At 53.9% G+C, this 25,280-nt stretch overlaps 2 protein-coding genes across 7 annotated transcripts in view; one reads left to right on the forward strand and one right to left on the reverse strand.

The window, feature by feature from the left end:
* Positions 1-10,988, forward strand: part of LOC139676788 (putative per-hexamer repeat protein 5) — a 32,245-nt gene extending 21,257 nt beyond the window's left edge. For 4 of the 5 annotated variants that reach the window (XR_011698734.1, XR_011698733.1, XM_071566108.1 and 1 more), the window contains one exon: positions 10,181-10,988. The gene's annotated coding sequence lies outside the window, so the exon portion shown is untranslated. The remainder of the gene's footprint in view (positions 1-10,180) is intronic. The other variant, XM_071566111.1, reaches the window with a different exon arrangement.
* A 6,418-nt stretch (positions 10,989-17,406) lies between these two features.
* Positions 17,407-21,381, reverse strand: P2RY1 (purinergic receptor P2Y1). Of its 2 annotated transcripts, none has more exons than XM_071566563.1 (2): positions 21,166-21,381; positions 17,407-20,384 (listed from the first exon to the last, which is right to left on the reverse strand). In XM_071566563.1, exon 2 carries the CDS (start codon positions 20,314-20,316, stop codon positions 19,225-19,227), a length of 1,092 nt encoding a protein of 363 aa, XP_071422664.1. In that variant the 5' UTR covers positions 20,317-20,384; positions 21,166-21,381; the 3' UTR covers positions 17,407-19,224. The 2 variants fall into 2 exon arrangements, with proteins under 2 accessions (XP_071422664.1, XP_071422663.1); XM_071566562.1 differs by having other exon boundaries at positions 21,162-21,381.
* Positions 21,382-25,280: the final 3,899 nt, after the last annotated feature.

Genomic DNA, 25,280 nt, shown 5'->3' on the forward strand with positions numbered 1-25,280 from the left:
AGGGACCTGTCCCACGGGCGGGAACAACAGGGACTCTCCCAAAGAAACCAGGACCGCCGAAGCTGCGGGTCTTGCCCGAGCCCCCCAGCCGATTTAAGTCCCTCGCTCTGAGGATTTCCCCGTCAATGGCGGGGCTGGCCAGGCAGGAGCGCTTCTTGTTCCGGCGCTGCCCGTGGTTGCTGCCGTCACCAGTGTCCCTGCTGTCGCCGTGGGCTGGGGGTGGCACGGGGCGACACTGTGCTGGAGCCGCAGCCGTGGGCACCGTGGGCACCGTGCCCGTGTCCTGCCTCCGGGATGGGTCAGGGGGCCATGAGGAGCTGCTGACCCCACGTACAGGACCCCAGACCCTGTGAGGGGCCTCTGGCTGTCCTTGGGAGAGGGTTCTGGATTCAGTGATGGGAGATGAGGCTCTGCCTGGGTAGTGCTGCGTCAGTATGTGAATGGTCTGACAAACCCTCTGTGGGGTGGGTTGGTTTGTGTGAGCAGCACAGCAGGCCTGGGGCTCCCTGAGGGGTCTGGCAGGACCCAGCACAGTGCCCAGCAGGACCCGGCACGGTGTCCATCAGCTGCCAGGGCAGCCCCTCCCAGGGCAGCAGGGCTCAGCAAGGGGCAGCAGAGCCAGGGGCACACAGTTGCCAGCACAACACTGAACCACCACACCTGGCAAATGCAAAGGGTCTTGCAGACCCACCTGCACCAGCATCTCCCGTCATGGTCTGTGTGCTGCCCATGCAGAGATGGGCATCCCTCCAGAGCTGGGATCCAAGCACAAGCTCTTCCCTTCCCCTTGTGCCCCTGAGCACGGCCCGTGCTCTCACAGATCTGCCCAGGCTGTGACAAGCAGCAGTTTGGGTGCTGGGTGGTTTTGATCCCATTCCTGCCACCCCAGAGCACCACGTGTGCCGCTCTCGGTGCCCACCGGCCGCACTGCCTCGCCATGGCTCCTCGCCAAGCCTGACTCACCACATGGTACAAGACTTTTATATTTAGCCAGCCCGGAGACAGTATCTCCAACTTAAAAATAGGTGCAAATGAGCTGCAGCTCTCGCTAACAGCGCTGAGTGCACCAGAGGGGTCGTGGCTGTGGCCAGCCACAGGGCGGGGCAGTGCTGGGGCAGTGCCCATCACCACGGACCAGTGGCACCAACGAGGCCAGAGCCACCTCTGACCTCACACACCTGGGTTTGTGCTGAGCCTTCCTGGGTGCTGAGACTGAGCTCTGCCCAGTGCCGGGGCTGAAGGGGCTCTGCATGGCAGCCTGTTGGGCGCATAACCCCATCCCTCCATGCCCTCGGTGCCCTCCTGCCCGGCTCCCGGAGCCGCCCGTGTGCCGGAGCCGCCGAACACCCTGCGGAGCCGAGCCGAGCAGTCACCATGGAGATGGCGGCGGCTCCGGGCCATCCTTCGGGGAACTGCAGAGGAAGAAAAAGGCTGTTTTGCAGCGGAATTATTAGCAATAACTTGGATTTTTATTTAGATTATTATTTTCAGTCCTTCCCTTCTTGTTGTTCATAGATACTGGTGGATATCCACCCCAGTGCTGGGCTGACCTGGGTCTGCTGGAGCTGCCTGCTCTGCCCAGCAGAGACCCCGTGTGTCACCCACTGAGTCGGGTGCTCACTCATCCCCAGGGTGGGACTGTTGGCAGCCTGTGCCAAGGGCAAACTGTCCTTAGCTCTGCCCATCCCTCAGAGCCCTCTGGTCCCCGAGGCAGCTCTGCCTGTCCCAGCCAATGCAGCAGCTCCACAAGGAAGGGGCAGCAGCCAGGTCCAGTGAGAGCTCCTTCACAGGCCCTGCACAAGGTTGTGCTTTCCATAAAGGGGATGAATCTCTAAAAGAGGTTTCACAGCAATTACCTCTGTTTGGGAGGAGTTTTGTCAGGGGCTTTCACATCCCTCCCTGAGCAAACCTCATTCCAAGGTGCTCCAGTGAGGCAGCTCATCCTGGGGGTTGTATCCACTCTCCTGTACCACGATCCCTACAGATGGAATATCTGACAGCTGGGATTCTGAGAGGTGTGAGAGTGCAAGTGGCACTTGCAAAATACCTGTTGTTCCCACAAATCCCTCACTGTAAAGTGATAGGTCAGCTTTGGAAGGTATGGGCCTGTCAGAAACAACAGGCCCAGCTGATGCCAAGACCATAGGTGTGATGGGCAGGGGCAGCAGACACTCACAGTACCTGAGACACTGGAATCCAATGGATACATCACCATTCCTACAGGGAGCAAAACCCCTTCGTGCTAAATGATGCTTTGCAGTGTGTTTGTAAACTGACCTGTGGTGTGTTTGTAAATTGACCTGTGATGCATTATTTAGGAGCTCACATCATTAGGCCATCATTCTTTTAGTGGGATTAGGAAATTGTTAAGCTCAGGAGGAGCAATACATCATCCTTCCAAAAATAAAGCACCTCATGATTTTAGTGTGACTTCTTGTTACTGACACACGTGAACAGCCCGTGCTGCCAGAGCCTCTCCTATAAACATCCAGGGTTCTGAGGCTGTACCATTTACCTGCTCCATCCCTACGGATTCACATTGGATTGTTTGCTGAGCACTGCTAGAGCTCTGATTTACATTTCCCAAATATCACTCCTTTCTCAGACCCATTCCACCCACCTCGTTTTGCTCAGCCCTAAGCTGTGGTGCTCAGTCTGCCGTGTGTGGTGCTCAGCCCTGAGCTGTGGTGCTCAGCCTGCCATGTGTGGTGCTCAGCCCTAAGCTGTGGTGCTCAGTCTGCCGTGTGTGATGCTCAGCCCTGAGCTGTGGTGCTCAGCCTGCCGTGTGTGGTGCTCAGCCTGCCATGTGTGGTGCTCAGCCCTGAGCTGTGGTGCTCAGCCTGCCGTGTGTGGTGCTCAGCCTGCCATGTGTGGTGCTCAGCCTGCCGTGTGTGGTGCTCAGCCTGCCGTGTGTGGTGCTCAGCCCTGAGCTGTGGTGCTCAGCCTGCTGTGTGTGGTGCTCAGCCTGCCGTGTGTGGTGCTCAGCCTGCCATGTGTGGTGCTCAGCCCTGAGCTGTGTGTGGTGCTCAGCCCTGAGCTGTGGTGCTCAGCCCTGAGCTGTGGTGCTCAGCCTGCCGTGTGTGCTGCAGGATCTGTGCTCACCATGCCAGGAACACACAAGTGCTTTCAGTTGTGTCACTCCCCAGTTGCTCGGACCCACCTTTCAGTCCCTTCCCTTTCTGTCAGGTTGTGTTACCCCAGCCCTCCCAAGGGTTTCTCCCCTCTGCTGCTGTGGGAGTGCCCACAGTCCCCACAGCTCCCAACCCTCCTCTGGGCTGGACTCTGCTGACTTGAGTGGGAGGAGAGCAGAGGTCAGAAAGGGGAGTTGTCTGCACTGACACCTTCCCATCCTGGCAAGCACAGGGGGCTGCTTATGGCACGTGACGTCCAGCGTCAAGGTGTGATTCCAGCCCATGAGTTTTCCTGTCAGAGCTGCTGCTTGTCACAGAGTCCAGCTGGAGGTTGGCAAAATCCAGGAGGTTTCTAAGCAGGAGACACTCAAAACCTTCAGCTGTGCTAAGTGGGACTTGCCCAAACCAGCAGTGTGTTTGTGTCCGTGGAGGTGACGCAGAACTGGTTTGACATTTCCTTGCCTCAGCCCCTCACAGCTCTGACATATTCTCCTTGAGTCTTTATAAATAACAAGCCCAGGATGCACAGTAGCTGTAGGGAGCTGGGAGAGGATGGACTTCAGCAGCAAACCTTCCCTAATGGTTTCAGCTCCTCTGGGAAGAGGGATTCTTCACCTGAATGCACTTGGCAGAGAAGCTTTGCTAAGATATAGAATTAAGCTACTTTTTTTCTTTTTAAATGGTACTAATCAGATTAACACTGTGAAAGGCACCATGGAGAAGTTGCTTTGTAATTTCAGAAAACCTTGGAATCCTGACCTCACTATGGAATTGCGCTGGGGTGCCCTGACTCCAAACCTGTGCCTTGGCAGTGGGAGGGGAAAGAGATGGGAAGGGATTCATCTTCTCCACTGATCTCTGCTGGATATTCCCTAGGTGAGGATCCCTATGGACCCAAAGCACCTGGGAAGGACATGGAGACCCTCAGGCAGCAGCCAATGCCCTGGGATGCTCCCCCCAGCACAGGGAGTCGGTCAGAGCTGATCTCCCTACTCACAGCCAAGGGAAGTATCTCACTGCTGGGTTTGGGGTTTCTCCAAAATGGGTTTTATGGCAAAGGTATGGCAGTGCCAGAGGGGGCATGTACTGGTCCTGGTCAGTTTGATTATGGTATAATCAGATAATCTGTTTCATTTAAGCAAAGTTTCTCTGTGGTTTTCCCATCCTGGAGCATGGACACGAGCTCCTGTATGCTCCCAGTCCCTGCCCTGGACACAGCATGGATTGTCCATCAGCTGCAGCCCCTCTCTGGGCACAGGCTGTGGGGCAGCAGCTCCCTGGGTGGCTGGTGGGGGAAACCTGCCTGAGACTTAAATGAAGCTGCGGATAAGAATGGATGTTGCAATGGAGCACACCCACTGCTGCCCCCACTGCTCCAGCCCTTCCACAGGTACTCCCGGGTCCTGCTGTGTTTCTAACCCCTGGGTGTGTGTCCCAGCCGGGCACGGGGTCCGTGCCAGCCCCTCCCGGAGTGCAGGGCCCGGGGGCAGCGGGCTCGGGACCCCCTGGGCAGGCTCTGCCAAAGCCCCCGCAGGACCCGCAGCCCCTCGGGAGCAGCTCACAGGGGGAAACCACATTTCCAGCAAAGTGATCCTGTTCCAAGTGCTTGGGAAGGACGAGGGGCAGGAGAGGCTCAGAGCAGCTATTTTGGTATTGATTTCAAACCCCAGGCAGTGAGTGCCCCATCAGAGCAGAGATGCAGCAGCTCAGAGACGTGTGGAAGGGAAGGCAGACAAAAAAAGAGTGAGAAAAAGCCCCAGAGATATTCCTGCTTCCGTAGGAGGCCTTTGGAGGCCCAGGGATGCTGATTAACTTGCACAGGCAGACACAGACCCTGACATCAATTAAATACTGCTGATGAGGTGAGGTCAATAGTAATTATAACCCGCCCATATCTTCATGCATTTGAGACATATTTAATCTTTTTATTGAAAAGCTTTTTGCTGAAATTATGTAGTCTGTACTATTTCCTATTAAGTAGTTGGAAAGGCAGTGGATTGCACTTAATCAGCTCTGCTTCAGGCAAGTTCCTGCTAAAGAAATACCTTTAGGCCTTCTTTGGTGGTTTGGCTGTTTGTTTTATTTATTAAAAAAGAGCCTTTTAAGTGGCTTTGAAAAGGGAGATCATACTTATATCAGCATTTTCACATCCTTTCCATTATGAGCCTCAGAGTCAGTGACCATGACCATGGGACAGCTGTACTTTTGTGTTTTCCAGGGAAATTCCATTTCTGTGTGATTCTGGTTTTGCCCGATGCTCACTGAGCTCCCAGAGACACTTGGTCCTGCTGGTGGTGGGAATGGAAATGCTGGGTTGGTTCAGGAGGAGCATCATGTCTTGGAGCTGCAGAGGGAGCTCTGGCTTCCACCTGCACTTTCTGTTTGCCTTGTGAGTGTCCCGTGCGAGGCAGCTTTGGGTCAGCCATGTGGAGCTCTTCCACCCAGTTCAAGCCCAGTAGGGAAAATCACAGGGTTTACTGGCTGGGGACACTCTGTCCATGGCACAGCAAGCCCAGGACCACAGCAGGGGCATGGCAGCACCAGGTGCTGTGGAGGACAGTGGTGGGCACACATGTGCCAGCCTCCTGCCACAGCTGCCAGGCCTTCCCAACAGTGGTCATGCTGCAGGTGTTCACCCAACTTTGTGCACTACCCGTGAAACCTTCCTTACCTCAGCCCAGAGGCTGCAGAGAGAGCAGGACTCAGCACAGGCCTGGGGCAGAGACAGCAGCAGGTCTGGGGGAGGCTCTGAAGGGAGGCTGCGGACTGGCAGTGCTGGGAGGGGCAGTTCAGCCTTGGCTGCCTGAGCTCGACGTGCAGCCAGCAAGGACAAGGCGGCTCCTCCCGGCGCTGCCGCTGGGAACGCCCCGCAGCCCCTCCAGAGCAGTCTGGAGCTGCTCTGAGCTCATCGCTGAGTGGGTTGTGTGGGAGCAGCAGCAGCGGAGGGGGAAGGGGCCACAGGCAGTGCCGGGTGCCAGCCAGGCATGGGCTGCTCTGCCACCAGCTCTCCAAGGCCCACTGGCAGCTGTCACCTCCCCTCCTCAGCTCCTCTCTCTGCTCCTTTTGGAGAGGCTGTTCAAAGCATCGGGAGCCTCATGTAGTCTGTTGGCATCGTCTTGAGCACCACTGCTCACGCTGAGGGTGCAGGGGAATGGGGGCAGCTGTGCTGGTGCCCCCGACTTCAGGACCACCTCAGTGCTGCCTGGCCACACCAGGCCTTGTGGCGTCACCCTGGAGCTGCTGGTTGTGAGGCTGAGTCCCTGCTCCCACCCCATGAACCTGCTCCATGCCCCACCAGCTGGTGTGCCTGAGCTGCAGAGACTGTGGCTCCCATCCCCTGAGCTGGAGCTTACAGCCCCTCAGCACCCCTGGGATCCTCAGCTTGCAGCCCCTCAGCACCCCTGGGATCCTCAGCTTGCAGCCCCTCAGCACCCCTGGGCTGGAGCTTACAGCCCCTCAGCACCCCTGGGATCCTCATCTTGCAGCCCCTCAGCACCCCTGGGATCCTCATCTTGCAGCCCCTCAGCACCCCTGGGCTGGAGCTTACAGCCCCTCAGCACCCCTGGGCTGGAGCTTACAGCCCCTCAGCACCCCTGGGATCCTCAGCTTGCAGCCCCTCAGCACCCCTGGGATCCTCAGCTTACAGCCCCTCAGCATCCCAGGGATCCACATGTTAGTGTGGCCTAATGAGAGGTTTGGACTGTGTTCATTTAATGGTCACTTGGCACTGAGACAAATGTATTAGATCTGCTGGGAAAAGTTTATATCTCAGTTAAGTGGCTTTTACAGAGATGGGGTGTTAGTGCTTCTGACTCAGTGCTTTGCTGTTCCACAGACTGTGCAGGGGGTTTGGGGCATCCCCACCATTCCTCACCCCCTTCTCTCCTGGTGGCACCATTCCTGGACCCAGGGATGGGCTGGGGAGAAGTGGATCCTAAAGGCACTGAGGCTCAGATACAATGGTGGCTGGAGGGATTGAGACACTCGTGGTGGCTTTGGTGATGCTTGGGAGAGGCTGGGAGTGCCCAGCCAGGCTCAGGGTATCCCGCAGAGGAAAACACCTGTACTGGAGCCTTGGTCCCTCTTGAAGGTGTCACTGCCATCTGCCCACTGAAACACCTCACCTGACTGGCTAAAACATGTGAACAGCACTACAGGTTTGGAGTGGATGGAAATGAGAACCACACTCCAAACCCTTCCAAAGCAGAGACCTTGGAAACCTTGGAGCCTGACGCACCTCTCCAGGTGTTATATAAAGTAACTGTTCACAGCACGAGCTGGCAAATATCATATACGATAACTAACAATTACCTGGCACTGAAATATGACTCACTTTCAGTGATCCTGGGTGCGTGTTTATACCCTCTCAAGCAGTACTGGGAAAGAAGAGCAAAAGCCTTTCGAGGAGCCCTGTCCTGACAGGTGTCCTGTGTGTCCTGCTGCAGTTCCTGTCAGGGGGTGTGGGGGCACAGACCTGTTCTGCCCAGTCCTGGGGCGCTCTGGGCATTGCACAGCCCAGTCCAGCCCCACCCTCTGATGCAGAGCCCCCCAGGGCAGCCGTGGGGTCTGTGCCCTGCCCAAGGCCCCTCTGCTGCCCCGTCCATGTGGGGGGTGTGGGAGGTGTGTGGCTGTGGCTGCTCTGGGAGCACCTGAGCTCCAAATCCATCTGGTAACCTCTGTGCCCCAGCCAGGCTTCTCGGGGCAGCCTCTGCTCTGCTCTGTCACCTGGTTAGCTGCAGACATTAAATCTGGCATGTAATTACTGGTGCTGACACACTTAGTCACAGCAGGGAGGTTGAGCCCAGGGTTTGTGTCCCTGGCTGCACCAGGCAGGGCCAGCAGCACCAGCACACGGCCAGGGCTGGCTGCCCACACCACTCAGACCCAGCAGCATTCCACAAGGTGCAGATTGTTCCTGGGGTGTGCTGGAGAGACCTTGCCACGAATTAATTGGGGTTTATCTTAGACTGAGAGGGAAATTCTTCTGTTTGCTATTTTAAACGATTCAGCCTGAGACAAAGTGGAGTCAGAATGCAGCCCCTCAGCTCTTGGTGTCTGATGCTGGGAGAAGGATGGGGCCAAGTGGCTTCAGCTCCTCTGTTTCCTCCTGGGGATTTCCCAGTGTTGTGAACTTACTGGAGCTTCTAGATCTGCTCCTGAGTTTCACAGGCGTGGAGGCTTCATGGCAAATTACTGGGCAAATGGCAAAAGCACTGCCAGGGCATTGTGTTTGCCACCTCCCCATCCTTTGCAGAGAAGCATCAGGAATTCCAAGTGGATCTTAGTGTCTTAGGGCCATGTGCACACGCACATAGTTACACCCCCCTTAGATCCATCTGTGTGTGGCTGGTGGCATATTTTTAGATGGAATGTAAATTGATCTTGTTCGTGAGCTCTGGTCAGTGTGAATTGATCAAGAAAAGGAACAATTCAAAGCTTATGTTTCTGTACATTCTATTTAGAGGATTAATTCCCAAGGGTTTACTTTGGAGTCCCCTCTGAGACTGATGGTAAAAACAGGTGAAGAGCTCATGCCACCTGCACTGCTGCCCTGTGCTGCACCTCCTGCTCCCATGGGTTTAGTTGTTCTGGGCCAACCTGCACCCTGGAGCCCTGAACTGCCACAGGGCTCCACTCTATTTTGGGTGCAGGTAACTATACTTAGGGCTGAGTCATCCCTTCCAGTATCAGTTACAGGAGAGCTTAAATGGGCAGAGTCAGTGGCCAAACCTGCTGGTGAAGGATCAGGGCCACGATGCCGACCTGGAGCCTCTCTGGCAGCCACAGATCCACGGAGGAAGTGCCAGTGGGATACCGGCCCTGGCCCTTCTCCCGGGCTGAGCCCAGTGAAGAGCCATGGGGTGAATTCCAACCAGCCTCTGGGAATGGTGGGGTGGGTGCTGTAGCTGTGCTGGCTCTGTCTCTGCTGTGGGCAGGGTACCCATGAGTCTCCATGGAGGTTTTAAAGGCAGCATCCCTCTGCAGAGCCATCCCTTGAGGGCACTGTGGCCTGGGATGATACAGAGAGCTGCTAGCCAAAAATTCAGGTCTGCTCCCTTATGTACATCCATTAAGGGCAGCTGCTTATCCAGCCATTTGCTGGGGAATGGGACACTGAGACTCCCTGGGATTCCCTGGGCCTCACTGGGGTTTGACCTCTGTTGTTTTAGCAGCCTGCAGATCCTGCAGCCAAAGCAGCTTTTGGAGCACTGTCAGGAACGTGCCCATGGTGGTGCCATGTCCTGCTGGTTGTGCCCATGGTGGTGCTGTGTCCTGCTGGTTGTGCCCATGGTGGTGCCATTTCCTGCTGGTTGTGCCCATGGTGGTGCTGTGTCCTGCTGGTTGTGCCCATGGTGGTGCCATGTCCTGATGGTTGTGCCCATGGTGGTGCTGTGTCCTGATGGTTGTGCCCATGGTGGTGCCATGTCCTGCTGGTTGTGCCCATGGTGGTGCTGTGTCCTGATGGTTGTGCCCATGGTGGTGCTGTGTCCTGATGGTTGTGCCCATGGTGGTGCCGTGTCCTGCTGGTTGTGCCTGTGGTGGTGCCATTTCCTGCTGGTTGTGCCCATGGTGGTGCCATTTCCTGCTGGTGTGGCACCAGCCCTGCCAGCACACAGCACCCAGAAATGTTTGCCTTTGCAGTTCTATCCCTGTGCAGAGAAGGAAGGGTAGAGAACATTTTAATTGAATCACAGCCAAACAGACAAGTCAGCTCCTCCATCTGCTCCCAGGGAGGCTCTGGGTGTTGATTTGCCTCCGTGGGTCTCTCTGGGCCTGTTGGCTCTGGGTTCCACAGACACCTGTGGGTCAGGCTTCTTCTGGGTTTTGCTGTGCTCTGTTGTCACCTCCAAGTGAGTTTTTTGCCCAGAGCCTGAAGGAGAGGAAACAACTCAGAAACAAAGGAACATCTTGGTGAAAAGTGGTTGTGATGGTAGCAAGAGCTGGCTGGTAAACCCAGAGCTTTACTCTGAGTGGAGTCCCTTAAGTAATATCTGAATATTGGCATAACTTTTTTTAAAAAGCATTTAACATTAGAAACTTTATTTTAGTGTGTAAGTGCCAAGGTGAACGACAGCTTTGCAATCTCCCCCTGGCTCCTCCTCCTCCATGCCTGAAGCTCCTGCTCCCTCCAACATCCCTCTGTGGGGCTGGAAGCCCCTCCATGGGGAGGAGGAGGAAGGTACTGCACCTGCCGGGGCTGGGAGGGGCTGGGGTGAGGGGTGATGAGGTGTGATCAGGGTAGTGAGATTGGGGGTGTTTGGGCCACTGTGGGACTGTGTCGGGCAAGGGGAGGGAGCAACCCTGTCCCAGCCCTCTCCCAGCTCTCTCCCTTCCCCACACGACTTTGTTTTAAAACAAGTAGTCTTTTAAAAATCTAGGGCAAGTCAGCCTCCTGCCAAAATTAGTCTTTGTGCAAGAGCATGAGAAGGAATTTTAATGGGTAGTTGGTATGTGGGGATGAGGGCAATGACTGCTTTTACTATCTAAATGCTGTTTAAATAAGGCCGTAACATCAAACAGCTTTGCCACGCTCGCAGCTCTGTTTTACAGGAAGCATCACTGCTGCCACTCACAGACACACAAGAATGTTAAACAACAACTTTTGATTTGTGCCAAACATGTCCTGACACAGTGCTGAGGAGGAGGAGCAGAGCTCCAGCACTGAGGGAGCACGGGCAGCGCCAGGACCTGCTTCCCTCTGGCCTGGCAGCTGTGCCCACATTGGAACCTGCTCCAAGCCCCCAGGACTTGCCCAGCTGCAGCTGAGCAGCTCAGGGAGAGGCAGAACCCACCCTGCTGCAGCCAACCAGGTCCTGGAGCTCTGTGTGGAGCCTGCAGTGGGGATGGGAACAGGGATGGGTCAGAAATATCAAATAAAGACATTATTTCTCCTCTACAATGCAAAGTTTATTTATCTTCCTTGTATGACTGAACTTCTCTGGTGTCTATACTGAGGATATTAAAGCCCAGTAGTCTGCAAAGAATTAAACTTTTGTGGACTCATAAAGGTACTCTTTATTTCTGAAATTAATAATAAGATAATGTTTGGACAGCCCAGGGCTGAGGCACTGACCCTGCTGGGGCCAGTCCATGGGAGCAGCAGGGCTCCTGCCCATGGATCTCACTCCATCCCAGCTCATGGCCCCGGCCCAGGAGGAGGGTGCAGGGTGGCTGCTGGTGCTGCTGTGGGGCAGAGCCATAAACTGAATGGAGGAGACGTCTATGAATTATTCAGATAAACAGCTCTGCTGTTACTTGGCTCTAGGGGAATGCCAGGAAGGGTGAATGGTGTTTCCAGCACTTTAAATGAGTGGATCTTCTGGTGGTCACTCAGGAACATGACAATGCTCCCACAGGAAGGCAGCAGTCACCTGGGACTCTGGAAATGGGTTTTCTGGTGGGATGTCTGGTGTGTGCCAGGGCTGCAAGACATGCTGCTGGTGTCTGTGGTGGGCAGTGGGCCACTGCCACCTCGCAGGGAGTGACAACATTCCCCAAGGCCCCCTGTGCTGGTGCGTGTGGCCCAGGGGATATAAATACACCCAACACTCCCCTGTCCTCTCGGAGCTCATACAGAGGCACTGCCAGTGCTGTGACACCCACACTCAGCTGCCAGGGAACAGTGCAGCCTCCGGGTATTTATATTCCTGCCAGCACACACGGCTCAGGCTCAGCCATTCCCAGCAGCTCCTGCCTCTCCTGCCTCTCCCCCGGTCAGGTTCAGCCCAGAGGGGATGCCAACATGGGCAGCAGGGCTGGGACCCCTCCAGGTCTGGTGGGGCTGGACACCAGCCCACATGGCTGGTGCTGCTGGGCTGGGTAAACCCCCAGAAAGTGTCCCTTCTGCCAGGGGCCTCCGAGCACTGTCCTGCTTCCAGCCCCGCCTGAGCTCAGCCCATCCACACAGCAGCGTTCCTGGCATCTCCCTCCCACTCCCATCAGAGCCAGAGCCTTGTGCTGGCAGCAGAAACCTGAGCTGCACAGGATGAACACCTTCATTTATTTAATTTTTATCTGTTCTGCCCATTGCCACTTGCCACAGGCTGGACTGTGTTTTCCTAATGCTGTAAAATAAAGTTTAGAAACAAATATCCCCTGGGTTCATGCACTGCCCCAACTCTGCCAGGGGCACAGCAAACTGTTTGCCCACTCGGGCCAGGGTTAAATGAAGCCATTGTGGGGATTGGTCAAATGTTGGACTCGATGATCTTGGAGGTCTTTTCCAACCTAAATGATTCTGTGACTCTGTGAAACCAGAGAAATGCTCAGCCAGCACAGGTATTAAATCTGGTGTTCACACAGTGCCAGTGTCTGCTCGTGGCAAACACAACCAGCCAGAGCAGAGTCCTGCAAACCCCAGAGCCTCTGAACCTGCCTGGCTGTGCATTCCAAGGTTTCTGTGCTGAGGGGGAAGAGTCTGTCGGCTCTCAGTGGACACTGGAGGGATAAGGGAATTTTGGAAAGGCATTTAACAGCATGGTCTGTTGAAAACATAATTCACTGGCTGATAAGAAAATATAATTTCAATGGAAGGGACATTACAGCAAAGCTGAAACACCTGCATGGAAGGCAAAGATAAACCAAGAGGAAAAAAAAAAGAATACTAACTGAATCTTAAAATAAATCAGGTGAAATAAATGAAATACTTATATGTTATATTCCCTGTACCTGTTGTTGGCACCCCAGAATTGCTGTCAGACCCCACATCTGGACCTTCACTTTGGAAGGTCAGGAAGTCTTCCAGCACAAGTGGGGTCCCCACAGCCTGTGCCCAGCCCCTTGGAGTCCCCTGAGCTCTGCCAGCAGCATCCCCTGCCAGAGACCCCAGAGTGGGGCAGCCACCCCACACCATGCCAAGGGAACAGGACAAAACTCCACACGGTGTGAAGTTGGGGCAGCTGCAGGCAGTGAAACGAGTCAGTGGCATGAAAATACATCTTGACATGAAACCTGAAATACCTCCATGGCAGGCAAGGCACAGCTAAGAGGGTTCCATGTTTTAACTGGCTTTGATATGTTAAGCTGTTTGGGAAGGAACACTCACTCTGCTTCCTGCAGCAAAATCAAGATGCAGCAGCACTGCCAAAGAGGAGAAAAGGCACCTTCTGTAGGGCACATTTAACTTTGCTGTGTACAGGGAAAAGGGACTGGGAGCAGCTTCTCTGGCTGAGTGCTGGGAATGGGAGAGGGCTTGGAGTGGGTGGGAATGGGGCAGCAGGTCAGCCTGGGGCCTGTGGGACCCCCGAGGTGTGGCCCTTGTCTGTGCCACCTGAGGACACACAGACCCCAAACATCATGGAATCACAGAATCAGAGTCAGGTTTGGGCTGGAAGGAACATTCAAGACTGTCTCGTTCCAGCCCCTGTCATGGGCAGGGACACCTTCCACTGTCCCAGGTTGCTCCAAGTCCTGTCCAACCTGGCCTTGGACACTCCCAGGGATGGGGCAGCCACAGCTGCTCTGGGTACCCTGTGCCAGGGCCTGCCCACCATCCCAGGGAAGGATTTCCTCCCAATATCCATCTATCCCTGCCCCCTGGCAGTGTGACTCCTTTCTCCCTTGTTCTGTGACCACAACACCACGTGCCTTCAGCCTCTAAGACAAAGCATCACTCATTTGTTCATTTATTTTGATTCTCAGTTGATGCACCTGGTTCCTCTCAAGGTTTTAGATTTTATTTGCACATTTTTATTTTTAGTATTTTGCAAACCATTTTTGCTCTATTTCTAAGGACATACTGCTGCCTGAAGAGTCACCTGGAAAGGTGAATTAAGCACAGCAACACAAAGGGCAGAAGACGTTTCATAATGTTACTGGGGCTGCTCCAAGTGAGTTGCTGGGTGAGTGCTGGTGTGCCAGCACTGCTGGGGCTGCACTTCTGCTGCCACTAAAAATAGGTGCAGCTTCAAACCCAGTGCAGGTGCATGCAACCAGCCTTGTGCTTTATTACAAGACAAAATGGCTTTGTTCATTAAAATGATAGACAAATAAGAGGATTTTTTACTATTTAATTGAAGAAGTTACATAAGCTGAGTGTAATATGAAGCAGCACTGTCCTCGCAGAGATTGCAGTCAGATTTCACCAGAATTTGCACAAAATTTTAGCAATATTAAAATCCCTGGAAAAATAAGCCTTTCCATGTATATCCTTGAAACACACAGTAATTCAAAGCCACACAACACATAATGGTTTGAATTTCCCAGCCTTTGTCTTCAAAGTATCAAGTCGCTGTGCCCGTGCAGACAGGGTCCAAAATGCCACGCTGTGGGAGGGTTTGGGTTGGTGCCAAGCACCTCACCTTAGAAACAACACAGCAAAGGTAAGAGGGAGAAAGCTGAGCTGTTCCAGCAGAGATGGTTGTGGTGGATTCCTCCCCAGGGTAAGGACTCATCACCTGTCTGGACTCATGTACCCCCACAGCCACCCCCCTGCAGCTCCCAGTCCCAGTGCTTGCACCAGCCCAGGCTGAACTGGCTGCTCAGGAGCTTGAAATACATTTCTGTGCTCAAACCCACCTTCAGGCCTAGAGTTTCTCTCAAATATGTCACCAGAGGTGCAGACACCACTGCAGGTAATAACAAGTTATAGACTGGGAAAGTAATGAGCTTACCCCAGAAAACAGCAATACCTGATTTTGCTCTTTATTTGTGCTTTTGGTCTGGACCAGTCTGAAGACAAAAACTAGTGACAAGGTTAAAAATAGACTCCCAGAGAGACAATTCTCAGTTCCTTTGTCTCCTGGCACACCAGTGTCGGGGTATTTGGGTGTCACAGACCTGGCTTTCCAGGCAGGACTCTCAGGGTGGCAGTGATGAAGAACAGCCCTTCTCCATCACTGCTCTGCCCAGCTATTAGAGGACCTGAGGGAGCAGAAGCGGCACCTGCACTCTGCAGGCTCCAGATGGACTCAGCCCTGCAGCTGGAGCAGCCACAGCAGGTGCTGGGACAGGCATCCCATGCCAGAGAGTCCCCAGAGTGCCTGGAGCTCTGTGTCCTTCCTCATCCAGAAGGAAGAGGATGCCAGGCTCAGGGAAACCTTGTGTGACCCTTCCTGGGGCTCATAGGGCACAACCCCGAGGGTTTGGGGGGCACACTGAGGAGCCAACCCCTCGGTGTGTCCCTGGGTGGGTGCAGGAGCAGTGGGAGGCTCCCAGCACTCACACTGGGCTGGCAGCCACTAAAATGGTCCTACAGACTGCCCAGCCCCTTCCACCCATGGCAGGGGGTTGAGTGGGGAGGCAGCTCACCAGGACACCCAGTGTGGCCAAAAGCAGGGCCAGGCACTGCTTGTTCCTCATCCTGCTCATCAGTTCATCAACTGGTGTTACATGAACTGGATGAAAACAAAAAACCCACAGTGCAGTGTTATGAAAATGTACAAGTGCCAGCAGCTCACGTGTGGGTTTCACACTGATTTCACTCTGTGTTAAAGATATGTAAGAGTTACTGGGCACAAAGGAGAGAAAACATTAAGCCCGTGAGCTGCAGGAAGGAAATACAGCTCATGGAAGAGAACTGGTGTTGGTGTGGATCACTGTGGAGTGCTGGGGCAAAAGTTAAGCTCTAAATAACTATTTACTGCAAACTTTGTGGTGTCTCCAGTGAGTGATTTGTAGTTATTAAAGGATGCCCAAGCATACCCAGGGGAAATACAGGTTACATGCATGACCTCAAAATCAGAACTCGTTTAATCTCATTTGACAGTCACAGGCTGTACAATATGAAGGTGGAACTTTGGGAGGTCACAGTAGTGAGATGATGAGCTGAATCCTGTTCCTGGTAATGACAACCCATCATTGTCACTGATTCTTAATTACCAGCCCAAAGGCCAGAGCTGTACTTGCATTCTCTTTGCAGATCAGATGGATCAGAAACTCCAGGTGAGTGGCAAAGAAAAGGTCACTGACTACACCCATCTCCAAGTTTAAGGATAAACACAGGGATGCCTTGGGCCCCTAAGGCTGGTGGATTGTCTTCAACAAGCACGTTATAGAAAGGACCAGTTTAACCACAGACTTGCCCAGACCCCCAGGAGCTCATGGCTCTGCCTGGATGCCCAATCTCCTCCACATGGCCAGTGTTTCCTCAGATGGGACACCCAACACACACAGCTCTGTTGTTTCAGTAGGTGTGGGAGGTGACAGGAATTTGGTGGGATTTTGCAGTGGCTTCAACTGCCCCATGCCAAATACAGCAATGCTGTAAGACAGAACTCAACAGGAGGTTGTGAGGCTCAGCTCCACGTTCCAGTGGATTCAGCTGTGACATCTCAGCAGTCACAGCCACAGGGCACAGGAGCTGAGAGATGGAAGATCAGCCACCAGTTAAACGCATTTGATGGCCCTGCCTGGTGTGTGGTGGGAGGCTCCTGAGCATGTCCACGTGGGAAGCTGTGAGTGCTGCCTCCTGCCACAGCTGTTGGGCAGGGAAAGGGACCTTCATCCAGTAAAGTGCCAGAGCAGACCTCAGTGATGACCTGGGAAATCCTCCCCATGGCACCGTCCCCTCTGGCCAGGCAGGAGCAGCAGAGCCTGGGTGGGCTTGGAGGGGAGCACAGGCACCTGCAGGGGTTGGGCTCAGCAGGGAGGGTGACCCAACAGGGTGCCCAGGCTGCATCTCCCTGCTCTGGCTGGACACAGCTCATTCCCACCATGTGTCCAGCCACCTCAGGGTGGGCTCTGTCCCCTCGGGCTCCACACACACCCTGACAGCCCCAGCTCTGCCCTGCTAAAGAGCCACATTGCAAAACCCCCCTGAGCAGCTGCAGAAGGCCCAGCCTGGGTGTCAGTTCTGCATTCTGCTGGGGCCCTTTGGGATCTTTTTGCCAGCATCAACCAGTGGAACATTTTATTTCCTAAATGAAAGGGAGAAATCGACCACGAAACCCTGGAAATGAACAGGATTTTCAACACAGAGAAGCGGATTCAGAGAATATCCTATTTTTATGCTCCCTCTCCGTGTAATTCATCTGCCATTCCAAACAAGACGTGCCTCAGCTGAATGAAGCCTCAAATAATCACATAATAGGAGAAGTCATTTATTGTGAATCAGGCTCTTTCTGTGGTATATAAATAGTCTGTTCTGTTCCATGGGCTTTGTCAGTCAGGATTAATTAGCAATTGACCCTTGGTTGGGATTTCTTCTCCACCTCTACATTTTTCATAGGGCTAAATGAGCTCTACACGTTGCTTAAGAGGCTTCCTAAGCTGGAGTTTCATTTACCTCCAGGCTGTACTTTAATTTATCACCAGGTTACATATCACCAGCGAATAGTCAGGGTGGAATCAAGTTTATTATAAAGATGTTCTGTTAGAAGACACATTATTACAGTGATTGAAACATGCTCTTCAATTTTCCATTAATGCCCAATTCTGAATATGACCACGGAGAACCACACTCTACATACTTTACATTTAGCATTCTAATAAATAAGTTCAATAAATAGGGATTGTGCAGGTGAAGCCGTACGTGTGAACAGAAGCTGCTTTACAATGTTGTCAAAAAATAACCAGAGCTACTCTTGTTTGTTACAAACCACTGGAAATTGGTAAAGTAAAATATAAATATTTTACCCTGACTATGAAGACTGGAGGAACAAAGATCTGTTAAAGTCACCCACAGGATTACACAGAACTTAATTTCGTACACTAAATTCATAATTTAGAGCATGCTTTTATACTGCTGTTAGCACAAAATATTTTCAAATACATTCATTAAAAATATGAGAAACGAGTGAGACTGCCCATGTAAGATTTCGCCTGTGCCTGATCACTGGCTCTCTTGTGTTACACAATATTGCAGTTTGGCTAATTTTGGATGAACTATTTCACATTTGGAGAAGATCTATAAGAAAGGACCGGATTTAGTCTTTAGTATATGGCAACATGTTGTTAATACAGTAATTTATTTGCCAAAGTACAAAAGAATTAATTCCCTTCCCCAAATACTGTTATATATATACATATTTAATACATATAATCCATATATATTATCCATTTTAATAATTTTTTTCTCAGGAAACAGCTCTTGAGTTGTCTGTAAAGATGCAGGAACAGAACCATTCTTGTACCAAGTGCAGGTACCTCGAGCACCCGTCCTGTGCCTGCCTGGAAGGGCCAGGTATTCCCAGCACACCCATTTCTGCGCTCTCCCTGTACAGACCCCGCAGGCTCCCGGTGCCAGGCGGGCTCTGGGCAGCCTCTGTGCCAGGCGGCTCGGCCGGCGCTCCCGGCCAGCCCAGCCCATGCCCAGCACGTCCCTCCCTCTGGCCGGTGCCGCTCTGGCCGCCCTGGCACGGCTCTGTGGAGTGCCCTCCGCCCGCCCTGGCACGGCACCGGAGCCGAGTGCCCCCTGGCCGCCTCTGCCCACCCACACGTGGCACCGTGCCCGTGCCGGCAGCGCCCGCGTGCCCGGCTCTGGGACACCCCCTGCCAGCGCCCAGGGGCCACCTCACCGGCAGCCTCTGCAGCCTCTGAGGGGTCCAGTTTGTCAGGAACAACCACCGCAATCCGAAAGCACAACCATGCACACACCATACGTCCACCTTTAGTAAAACACCAGCACTGAAAGAGGACTGAACCATAAATGCCACCAAACTACCAAATAATTATCAGCACTAGAAAGAATAAAACTGTAAATGATAACTGCGCTGTTTGATTTAAATCCTTGTATAAAACAGCAAAAGGCTTGGGCTGTGACTGAGCCTCAGAAGAGAAGATACTGCTCTTATTTTTATTTCCTATTTTTAAAGACAGGCTGACTGAGAACATTTTTGAACGTGGGAGACTAAGTCATTAAACCAGAAGCACTTGCATTGCTTTCCTCCTTTAGGGGATTTACTTCATTTTACTTTATCTGACACAAGTCAGAAAGAAATGAGACTATTGAAGGAAAGCTGAATTTTGACACATTATTTTCCATTAGAATCCTTCCACTGACTTTGTTAAACTTTTTCCAAGATCAGAAAATGAGGCTTTACCAAAAAGGAGTTTGAGATTGGTAGATTTTCCTCACACACTTGTAGCCCTACAGCCTCCTACTGCCTCAAAGCAGAGGATTTTTTCAAAGTGTTCCCAAACCTGCCCCATTTGTTCACAAACTGGTATCTCCGTTCTGTTTATACTCCGATAAAATATTGAGAGTCATTTCCTCACTTTTGGACTGCACGTTGTGGTCGCTCCTTTTGGAGGATTTCCTGGTGGCCCTGGAAAGGCGCCTTCGGAAGGTGTCACCGGCCAGGAAGTACAGGATGGGGTCAACGCAGCTGTTGAGGCTGGCCAGGCCCCTCGTCACTTGGTAAGTGGCATAAACCTTATCGTTGAAGGCACACATGTCTGGAGTCTGAAAATCCACCCTGGCCCTTAGATTTAAGGTCTTCATCACATGAAAGGGAAGGTAAGACACGGCAAAGACCGTCAACACGATAATAACCAGGTAAATCGACTTTCTCCTGAGAGGAGAATTGTCCAGATCTTTGTAAATCAAAGCTTTCACGATGAGCCCATAGCAACCAAGAATCACTATGAAGGGGATGCAGAACATCAGCACTGTGGTGCACATGCTGTAAATGAAGTAACTTCGCAGGTAATCATCGGCTGTTGTGTCATAGCACGTGATGGTTTTGTTTTTCCTTATCCCCGTTCCCGAGTAGAAGAGAATTGGAGAAATCACAGCCACGACAAGGACCCAGACCAGGCTGCTGATGTACATGGCGTTCTTCTTCTTCAGCCTCCCCAGCGACTTCAGGGGGTGCACCACTCCCGTGTACCTGTGCACGCTTATGCAGGTCAGAAAGAGAATGCTGCCATACAGGTTCACGTGGAAGATGAACCTTTGCAGCTTGCACATGATGTCTCCAAAGATCCAGTCTGTTTTGTTGAAGTAGTAAAAGATGAGGGCGGGCAGAGTCAAGACATACAGGAAATCGGCCAGTGCCAAGTTGAACATATAAACCGAGATGCCGCTCCAAGGCTTCATGTGGAAGACAAACATCCAGATGGCCACACTGTTGCCCAAAAACCCAGTGATGAAGACCAGAATGTAGACGGTGGGCAGGTAATAGAACTGGAAGCCGGTTTTGGTCAGAGAACACTTGGTGGTGACGTTTCCCATAGACCAGCCGCTGCTGGGTAACAGGTTGGGTTCAGTTCCATTGAGAGCAGCAGAGAGAAGGACTTCAGTCATGATCCTTCTCCCAGAGTCACATAGGTCTGAGGCGAAGCAACGAAGTCTCTACACGGACAGTGAGGCATCTAAAAAAAGGAAAGAGCAAAGGAAACCTCGCTGGAACGTGAGCCCTGCCCTGGTTTTCCTTGGAGGATTTCGAGCGGCGCTGCCCGGCAGAGCGTCCCCCCACAGCAGCCGGACGCGCCGGGAGCCAGAGGACACCCCTGCGGGGAGGAAGGGCCGCGCTCCCGCCCCGGAGCACCGCACGGCGCCGCCACCGCCGGAGCGGGGACAGCGACAGGGCGGGCGGCGTGGAGGGAGCGGAGCGGCCGCGGGGCCGGTCGGACCGATCGAGGGCAGAGGGACCGATCGGGGAAGAGGGACCGATCGGGGGCAAAGGGCCCGGTCGGGGGCAAAGGGCCCGGTCGGGGGCAAAGGGACCGATCGGGGAAGAGGGACCGATCGGGGGCAAAGGGGCCGATCGGAGGCAGCCGGACTGATCGGGGGCAAAGGGACTGATCGGGGGCAGCCGGACTGATCGGGGGCAAAGGGGCCGATCGGAGGCAGCCGGACCGATCGGGGGCAGCCGGACTGATCGGGGGCAGCCGGACTGATCGGGGGCAAAGGGACCGATCGGGGGCAGCCGGACCGATCGGGGCAGAGGAGCCGCCGCTCCGCCCGTCCCCCTCGGCGAGCGCCACCGCCCCGCCCGCCCCCGCGGCTGCCGCCCCGTCCCACCGCCGCTCGCCGCGGTCCCTCTGCCCGCCCGGCCCCGCTCCGCTCCGCCCGCCCGGCTCCCGCAGGTCACCTCCGCCCGCCCGGCCCCGATCCCGGCATCGCCCCCGGCCGCCGCCGCGCCCCACCTGCCTCCCGCTCCGCCGTCGCTCCGCGCTCAGCCCGCGCTCGCCGCTCGGCGCCCCCGGCACCGCCCGCCCGCGGGGGGCGGTGTCCCGCCCGCGGCTGCCCCGGCGCACATGGCCGGGCCGGGCCGGGGCAGCGACTCCGCACCCTCCGCAGCCGCCGGAGCGCGGCCGCAGCCCCTGCACCGGGCACCGGCCCCGGGCGGACTGAACGCGGGCGGGACGAGGCGCTGGCTCGGCCCCGGGGCGCGCCCGCCCCCCGCACCGCCCCCGCACGGGCGGCGCCGCCGCTCCCCGCCCGCGGCACGCGGGGCCGGAATGGGCACAGCGCGGCCGGGGAGCGGGCACTGGCCCGCTCCGAGGGCACTCAGCACCCGGCGGCCCCGCCCGGGCACCCGCCACACGGAGCTCGGGGGGCACTGGCGCTCGGGCGGAGCCCCCGCCGTGCAGCGGGTGCGGGGCACGGCCGAGGCCGCTGCCCCGGGCACAGCCACCCGCCTCCGATGGTGTCACCGCACAGCCCGGGCAGGAGGACAGACTGCGCTGGGCAGAAGGCAGGGTCGCCTCGGCCCTCGCAGCGCTGGGGAGGGTCCCCAGACTCCCTCAGGGATGGGCCAGCGGGGCACCAAACCAAGGCTAAGACCCCTCTGTCCCTCGTCCTCGCGGAGCTCCAGTGGGGGCTGCGGGTGCTGCTCCTGAGCTCCCGCCAATGCTGGAGCAGCCCTTCCCTGATTTTGCTTTCACTCAATCCTTTGAAATGTGCTCTGCAACCCAGTTTAAGTGACACGAACATGTTAATTGCTGTAAATGGAACAGCTGAGCAGAAATATGCTCTACTGACCTCTAATTAAGCGCTATACATTTGGCACTTGAGTCAGAATACGGTTATTATTTATTGTCTTAGCAAAACACAATCTGCTGGTTTCAGCCATTTCTTCCTCGTTCCCATTTTCGCTAAGTGTGGTGGGTGAGACATGAGCCAGTTAGAGCTGCTCTCAGCTCAAAGCTGTGTTCTAGACACAGCGTTATTAGTCCTTCATGAATATGTATTCATTTCTCAAACTTTTGAGTCTGTTTAAATTATAAAACTTCTTTGCTGGGAAAGCTTAATTGGGAAATCAGCTGCATATTGTACCCCTGTGGGAATATGCAAGTTGCTGCAGATGGAGTCGCCAGCCTGGCTTCGCTTTTGGGGCAACTTACACAGGCTGAAGCGTTGAAGCAACAGCTCCAGTTTTGCAAATACAATGTCTTTTCTTCTGGGTGGTAGGTTTTTCCCCTTTTGTACTCATCTACTAACTGCTCGTTCACTTTTTTAAGATTCTTTTTCATTTTAATACCAATTGAATGTGAAGAGAAAGAACAGCGAAAAAGGAGACAAGAAGAGCAACACCTGTAAAATCTGTGTTGTACAGCAAATCTGATTTGCAGAGCTGTTCTGTGGTGCCCTCTAGGATTTGAGAGCACTGGAGAAATGAATCCTGACTCTCGGCATTCTCAGGAGAGCAAACATCCAACCCACAAACCAGACACACAGCAAATCCAGTACAATCATATCAAGTCTACCAGGCTGGTTTAGAGAAAAGCCATCTTGCTCCTCAGAGAATCAGCTGCATGACCCAAAGCAGAGTTTGTTTCAATAAAGAACTTGGATCATTGTGTAAAAAATAAAAAGAATATGCAAAACAATGCTATTAGTAGAGGAGAAGCCTTTTAGTTTCTCCCTCCCTTTGTAATTGCCATTTCATTAGTGACTTTCACAGTCCCACTGCTCACTGCAGCTTCTCGTGGCAGCTTCCTTGAGTTTCCCATCTTGAGCAAATTTTGAGTCATGCTGAAGCCACAGTGATAGCATCAGTAAACATGCACTGTGAACTCCAGCCTGTTTCCCTCAGTTCCCCAAGCAGTGCCGTAAATCCAAACTGCAGAGATGAAGGGTTGGAGCAGCAGTTCTGAAAGATGCAGCTGCCAGGGAAGGGGCACTCCTGGGATCTGTGCTGGGGCTGGAGCCAGGCTGAGGTGCAGCAGGGCTGGAGCCAGGCTGAGGTGCAGCAGGGCTGGGTGTGGGGTCGGGCTGTGCAGACCCTGCTGGGCTGCCAGTGCTGCTGGAGCACAGGCGGGAGCAGGAGCAGGCAGAAGGATGGGCTGTGTGTGCTGGGCTTGCCAGGGCTCCTGTGGCCACGTGGCATCAGCCTCAGGGGCAACACTGACAGGATAGAGACACCCCCTGATGAAGCCATGGCTGCACAGAGACGTGACACCTTGATGGGCAGAGGGCTCCTGTGGGACCAATAAGTGTACTCAAGGATGAATGCAAAAGTGCAGCCCTGAGGAGAAAGACTTGGGGTGGTTGGTTGATGAGAAGCTCAACATGCCCTGGCACCCAGAAACCCCCCATGTGCTGGGTTCCCACAGCACGGGCACCAGGTGAGGGGGAGATTCTGCCCCTCTGCTCCACTCTGGTGAGACCCCACTGACATTCCTTTGGACTTGCCGAGGAAGTCTCCAGACCTGTGCAGCCTGTGCTGCTCAGGCAGCTCATCCCTGCAGCCCCATGGGCACCCACAGGCTCAGCATGGCCCTCCCAAGCCCACCAGCACTGGGGATGGAATTCTCACATCCTGGGGATAACAGTCTGTGCATTCTGACTGCAGTGCTTCAGCTGAGAAAGGTCCAAACACTTCCAGGAGTAAAGAATGAGGCAGATTTTCGCAGGCACACTGTTCCATGCCTTCATCCACAGCCAGCAAACGAGTGCCTTCCTGCCTGCCATGCCGAGCTGTTCCTATTTTGGAGCACAACATGAAGCATGTTGCATTAGCACCTTTCTCTCCATCGCTCCAGCATATGCCTGGAGCTGACTTGGTTTCTGTCTGGTAGAGCTGGAGCTGAATTCCTTCCAGCTCAGCCTCTTAATGCACTTTCTGCAAAATCTGGGATTTTATACTACTGATTTCCATTAACTGACTGTTTTGTTCCACTAACAGCTGATTTAACCCAAATGGATGATATATCTTTAATCAGGAGTAAAGCATGTTGGAGCACACATGGAAATTCCCAGTCAGCTCATTTAGCTCTGAGCTGTGGAGGTGTGGGGGAGTGCAAAGGGAATGGGCTGCTGTGAATCCTGCAGTTTCTACCTGGTGGTGGTTATCAGGAAGACAAAGATTCAGCATTCCAAGGGGTCTGAACAAGGGGCCTGAACCAGGTGCAGGCTGAGAGCTGGTGGAAAGGACCCTGTAAATGGTCATCTCAATGGCTGCTCATAGAGAGGGAAAATGTATACATATATGTGTGTGTATATGTACATGCACACAGAGCATATAAACAGGCTGTGTCTCACTTGGGAGTGCTGCTGGAAGGGGTAGGTGAGCACAGACCTTGGACACTGAGCTGCTCTCAACTCCTCACCACAGGACATCTTACCTGCTGCAAAAAGGCCTATTTCACATTTTACCTGAATTGGCTTGTGACCTCCCTATTTGCTTCTGGAGAGTTTAATTCCCTGTCACCTTAGGAAACTCTTTAGATCAAAGAATGCTTTACTACACTATGTTTTCTTTTTCGAGTCTCTGAAGCTTCATTTCTTCCTTTTTCATATGTCTCAGAAAACAGCCTCTCTTCTCAGCACCCCTATACACCCTGCAGGCTTTCCACAGGGAGCCTGAAATACAATTTATTTTATTTTAAAATACCACTGCCTGCAGTGTTTAAAATACTTTATAATATTCTCTTTACAACACAGTATTCCCTTTTCCCCTTGTGAAGGGCAGGTTTGTGGTGGGCAGTTCTGCACCAGCCCCAGGGTCCCTGTGGCACAGGGCACTGCGGGAGCTGCTCTGGTGCAGAAAGGAGTCCGTGTGCCCTGGAAGAGGGTGAGAGGGCAGCAGGGGCACAGAGAGCAGGGGCTGAGCCCAGCGTGCAGCCCCCCTGCCACCCCTCAGCACTGAGCCTGGCACGGCACAGACCCTCCCACCACGGAGCCTCAGCCGGCTGTGTGTGCCTTTCCCCAGGAAACAAACCAGGGAAATGGAGCTCAAGAGCTGATAAGAACAATTAGACGTCTCTGTGGCAGCTCCGCTGTGTCCGCGGCAGCTCCGACGTGCAGGGCTGGCGGGAGGC

The sequence above is a fragment of the Pithys albifrons genome, chromosome 11 (assembly GCF_047495875.1).
Source record: "Pithys albifrons albifrons isolate INPA30051 chromosome 11, PitAlb_v1, whole genome shotgun sequence".
NCBI lineage: Eukaryota > Metazoa > Chordata > Aves > Passeriformes > Thamnophilidae > Pithys > Pithys albifrons.